The 6,000-nt window shown below is 38.6% G+C and overlaps 1 protein-coding gene across 1 annotated transcript; it reads left to right on the top strand.

Annotated features, from left to right (window-relative positions):
* The first annotated feature begins 2,231 nt into the window (after positions 1-2,231).
* LOC130746298 (transcription factor MYB4-like) lies at positions 2,232-3,646 on the top strand. Its single transcript, XM_057598868.1, has 2 exons — positions 2,232-2,464; positions 2,817-3,646. Exons 1-2 carry the CDS (start codon positions 2,332-2,334, stop codon positions 3,545-3,547), a joined length of 864 nt encoding a protein of 287 aa, XP_057454851.1. The 5' UTR covers positions 2,232-2,331; the 3' UTR covers positions 3,548-3,646.
* Positions 3,647-6,000: the final 2,354 nt, after the last annotated feature.

Genomic DNA, 6,000 nt, shown 5'->3' with positions numbered 1-6,000 from the left:
AGTGAAGCTGCATGGGTCAAAATCTGCTCCAACGTGGAAGCCTTCTCCTTGAAACATAGCTCATTTCTGGCCATCCAAACCGCATACAGCAAGGTGAGAAAAGCTCCAAGGCTGGACATGTCTGCGACCTGCATTAAATCAGAAACAAACTCGTGCACTCGACACTCATGAGCTAGGCGGAAACCAAGAGAGCTGGCAAACCAAATTGGCTGCACCATCGGGCAAAAAAGCAACGCATGTTGGACCGTCTCCGGGGCTACCAAACAACGCGGGCACGTTGGGTCCGGGACCAAACCGCGCGCATGAAGGTAGGCTATCACCGGAAGGACCTCAAGGCATGCCCGCCACCCCGTCTCACGGCAGCGAGGGAGCACATCAGCTTTCCATAGCTTCCTCCAATCCGCACGCGGAAGAGAGGGAACCTCGGAAGAAGACGCAACAACAGCTTCAGCACCGTGGCGAAGGAATTGGTAACCTGACTTGGTCGAGTAATGACCATCTGAAGAGAAAGGCCAATACAGAACATCATCATGAGGAACAAGAGGCAAAGGAATTGCCATAATCGCTCGCGCCGTCGGCAGACAACAAATGAAATTGATAAGCTCCCTATCCCATGCCAGCAAGCCCGACAGCATAAGGCCAGACACAAGACAGACTCCAAAATGTTGAGCAAGCTCCACACTATACACCAGTGTATCCGTCCCTGGAACCCACTTGTCTGACCAAGCCTTAACACTTTTACCATTACCTATATTCCACATACCCCCAGTTGCAAAGATCTCACCAGATTGCATAATGCTAGACCAAGCATAACTCGGGCGATAGCCACGTTTAGCCACATGGATCGTGCCTCGCGGGAAATAAACCGCTCTATAAACCTTCCCCATAAGTGATTCAGGATTGGATTTGATACGCCACCAATTTTTGGCTACTAGAGTAGAATTAAACATTTTAAAATCTCTGAACCCAAGTCCGCCATTATCCTTGGCCTTGCACAAATCCTTCCAACTAGGACAATGCATACCACGTCTCGTTACATCCCCACCCCAATAGAACCGACTAATCATTCCTTCAATCTGATTACATAACCCATCAGGGAGTAAAAAACAAGACATGACATAGGACGGAATCGCCTGTGCCACCGCTTTTACAAGCACCTCTCTCCCTGCTCTAGAGAGTGACCTCTCTTTCCAGCCCTTAAGCTTCTTCCAAACACGCTCCTTGACAAAATAGAAAATCTGAGTCTTCGACTTACCAATGATGGTAGGAAGCCCCAGGTATTTGTCGTAGCTCTCCACCGCCTTTACAGTCAACAGCTGTCTAAGCTCATGAAAACAATCATCTGGCACATTTCGGCTACAAGAAAGCATCGATTTGTCAAGGTTAATGACTTGACCCGAAGCTTGTTCGTAACTGGCAAGAATTGCCTTAATGGACAGTGCCTCCTGTACCGAGGCTCGGGCAAAAATGACACTGTCATCTGCAAACAACAAATGGGAAATTACAGGGGCAGTTCTAGTAATTTTTATACCATGAAGGGAAGACGCTATTACAGCCTTATTGATCAGTGCAGAAAACACCTCACCACAAAGAATAAAAAGATAAGGAGATAGGGGATCCCCTTATCGAAGACCTCGATGAGGTTTAAAAGGCTCCTGAGGTGCACCATTTAACATAATAGAAAAGTCCACAGCGAACACACAAGTCATGATGAGGCTCACCCATGAAGGTTCACATAGATAAAATATTATTCTTTATAACTTTTTTTTTTATTTTGCATCTTAAAAGATCATATGACATAAACATTTTATGTTATTTTAAAATTTAATTCGTAAATTTATTAATATTTCATGCTACTTTATTGTTTAATATATTATATATAATAGTTCTGTAACCAAAAAAAATTATATATAATAGTTCAAAAACTATTTTTCATTTGTTTCATCACTGTACGTTCAAATACAATTAATCAATAAGATTGGCTTTCATTGATTCAATAACTGATTCAATTTTTTTAAAATATTGTAAAAATGCCACCAAAGGAAACCCAGCAAACATTTTTTCATTATTTTATTTAATATTGCATAGTACATCTGAATAGAAAATAGCAGCCGGGCTGCTGGCTTTCAATTTGTCCTTGTCAATGGTTTGAAAATAACTAAAATATAAAGAATAATAAAAAACATAAAAAAACGGCTGTTGCTCGCCTATATAAATGGATCATGAAAGGTTCTGGTATCTTAGGTGTTCTGCTGCCAGTAAAGGTAGAAGAAGACCCTTCTTACTCTTGCACCTTTTTAAAGTGAGAATCTAATCAAAGAGTGCCAAAAAATGGGAAGAGCTCCCTGTTGTTCTAAAGTGGGGTTGCACAAGGGTCCATGGACTCCTAAAGAAGATGCATTGCTTACCAAGTATATCCATGCTCATGGAGAAGGCCAATGGAAATCACTTCCCAAAAAAGCTGGTAAGACCACTTTGATCCTTAACTGCTAATTTCATTGATCGTTAGAAATCCTTCTACAATTTATTATAAAATCAAAATCAATTATGAAAAGAAACTTACGTGATTTTTGTGTGTCAGAATTGATTTTGAGACAAAAGAAGCTGATACAAACATGTTATTATTTGTTACACCTCTCCTTCACCTTACTAATCTACAAGAGCATGATTTTCTAAAATTGATACTATTTAATCTTTCTTAGATGGTATTTGCTTGTTTATCTTTTTTTTCTTTCTATTTTTTATTTTAATTGTCAAAAATTACAATGTTTTGATTTTAATTATAAAGTACTAAGCATATGAGGTTTTTGATGCAGGGCTTCTGAGATGTGGAAAGAGTTGCAGACTAAGATGGATGAACTATCTGAGACCAGACATAAAGAGAGGGAACATCTCTCCTGAAGAAGATGATCTCATAATCAGACTGCACTCACTTCTGGGAAACAGGTGGTCCCTCATAGCAGGAAGATTACCAGGCAGAACCGACAATGAAATCAAGAACTATTGGAACACCCATCTCTGCAAGAAGAACATGAGACTTCAAGGAATCACAACAGATCACGAGTCCAATTACAACAACGAAGAAGAGTTAGATCCTGAACAAAAACCTGCAGGTTCTGCAAAGAAAAAGAAGAACACCAAGAAGAAGAACAAGAACAACAAGCAGAACAAGAAGAATGGTTCTGCAGAGGAAGAGAGGATTCAAGTGTATCTTCCAAAACCCATTAGAGTAAAGGCTTTAACTCTACCAAGATCGGATAGTGGGGCCTCCTACACCTTCGATTCAAATTCTTCAGCATCATCAAGCCAAGAAAAGGAAGAAGAAAACCCAGGAACAGAGCAAGTGATGTTAAATGACGATTTTGGGTTCTGGGGTGATGTCGACCAAGATATAATCAAGGGCAATTTGGACATTGATGAATGCCAGTCTTATTTTCCCTCGGATCATCATGGTTTAGAGAAACTGTATGAGGAGTATTTGCAGGTGTTGGACATGGATTATAGCCATTATGATTTGGATTGTTTTGCTGAATCTTTATTAGACTGAAACTATAGTAATAATAATATATTGTTCTTCTTCCTCACCGACCCATGTTAATTTGTTGAAAAGATTCAAAGTATGGTTTCGGTTTCTTGTTTCTGTGTATATCTATCTAATGTTCTGTATACGTATATATTCCGTCACTGCTAATTATTGAAATGAAGTGAAAATGGAGCAAGCATGTGAATAGGCCATATGGATCTCAGTATTATTTTAAGGCTTTTAGGAAAGGGAAATCATTGTTTGTGCTTCTTGTAGTGTACTTACCTTTCTATTTTTGTCTTTTTCAAATCCAAGTAGTACGTGACTTCTTAATTTCTGATAAGGTATTAGTTTACTGAGTGGTGTTTAATGGACGCAGCTTGGAAAATTTCTTCAAGTGAATCTCTCTACCCATTAAGGAGATGCTTGACCCCTTCTTCCTTGTTGAATGGAAAAAAAAAAGTAGGAAATAAGACAATTAAGGTGAGACCCATTAACATGGGTTGGCACACATGACATTAGGATTAGGATATGTGAGTTTGAGCCTCACATGCCAAGGGTGTGGGTTTTGAATCCCTTATGTTGACCTCCACAGCCAAATGAGAAGATAGTCTCCCTTCGTCGTATGTCATTGACATTTTGTCCGGTAAATTTGGAGGCCATGAGCCCTACCATTTTTTTAAAACAAAGTGAGTAAAAAGGAAAATGCTAAAAAAGCATGAGAACCTAATGCAGGAAATGAAAATGAATGTATTTTTATTGGCTGTTAGAAACAGTGGGGCCCTCATATACCTCAACTTTTCTTAAATATAATGAGTTTAATTGGTTGAATTATGTTTTCATTGGTCTCGTGGTGGTAATGAGTCGTGCAATATAGCACTTCTTGAGTGAAAATGAAGTGAAAGTGATGTATAAATGTATAAAACTCATATTGAATATATTAAAATTTTAGAATAATTTTCATACTTCTCTCTCACTCTTGCTTCATTCTCCCTCCCTCATCTAGTGCACATGACCTCCCTGCATTTGGGATAAGTATATAGGCATGGCAATCAAACATGAACTTGTATAGTATAAGACTTAATAGTATAAGGCCTAATAGGATAAAACCTGATAAAATTTTAATATTATACAATGTTTGGTCATACACTGTATAGCTTGGTGGCGACAGTGGTGGCATTGGAAGGTGATGATGGTGGCGGTGGTGGTGGATGGTGGTGGTGGTAGTATACGTAGTAGCGATAGTGGTGATGGTGGCAGTGATGGAGGGTGGTGGTGACAGTGGTGGTGGAGGCCAGAGTGGTGGTGGAGGGTGGTGATGGCGGCGATAGTGGCGGTGGCGGTGGTGATAAGAATGACAATATCAACGATGGTGTTGGTGGCGGCAACGATGATGGTGGTAGTGGTGGCGATGGTGGCGCGGCGGTGGTGGTGGTGGAGGGTGGTGGTGACAGCGGTGGTGGTATTAGTAGCGATAACGATGACAATATCAACGATGGTGGCAGTGGTGGAGCGTTGTGATGGTGGTGGTGGTGGTGGTGGTAGTGGTGGTGGCAGTGATGGTAGTGGTGGCGGTTGGTTAAATTTATTCAAGTAGTTTATACATCACACTCTTATCATGCCTTATCCATCATGTATAGGGTGGATTAAATAATTCATCATTTTAGTGTATAAGAAAGGATTGATGTATAAACTTATACAATACAATGTGAGCACCAAACAATAGATAAGTTCATAATGTATTATCTTATATTATCATACATAATACGATGTACCAAACAAGCCTTTAAAGTAAAAGAATCCACTTTGACTTAGATGGAATAAATGAATTTCTATTACATTTCAGATAAATTTCATTTTTTTTTCATTTCAAGAAAAACTAAATAGTTTTGAATAAATTATATAATGAGATTAATTTCTATGCACCGACGGTGTAAAATGTTTTATACCATCATTCAATCGCAACCTTCTATTTCCTATTTTTAGATATTCTTAAATTCAAAATTAATTGTAAGCTAACAATTAATGGAGGGATGTGATTGAATGATGGTGTAAAACTTATTTACACCGTCGGTGCATAGAAATTAATCTCTTATATAATTATACTTCAATCGAATGATGATAAGCCGTTCTATTACAAACCCTTTTCAGTAAAAAAAAAAAAAACATTTTCATTAAATACTGAAAATAAATGCACCATTAAGCTTCCTAGTTATACCAATAGTTTTTTTTAATAGGCAAATGTTAGTTGTTAGTAATGTTAATATATTAATTCTTCTCAGGGTTCGAACCCTGAAGTACACCCTTCACCCTTCATCCCACCCAATCCTTATATCTCTAGCTTTTACCACTTGAGCTATACTTCGGAGTCTAATCACACCAATAGTTAACCGCGTTTGAATTCATCAAACTAAAGTAAATTTTTAGTCCCCATAAAATTATTAGTATTTAGTTTTAACTTACAATTTTTAAAATAT

This window comes from Lotus japonicus, chromosome 3 (genome assembly GCF_012489685.1).
Source record: "Lotus japonicus ecotype B-129 chromosome 3, LjGifu_v1.2".
NCBI classification, from domain to species: domain Eukaryota; kingdom Viridiplantae; phylum Streptophyta; class Magnoliopsida; order Fabales; family Fabaceae; genus Lotus; species Lotus japonicus.
Note: the sequence above shows the minus strand (reverse complement) of the source record. Positions and strands in the feature narration are given on the sequence as shown.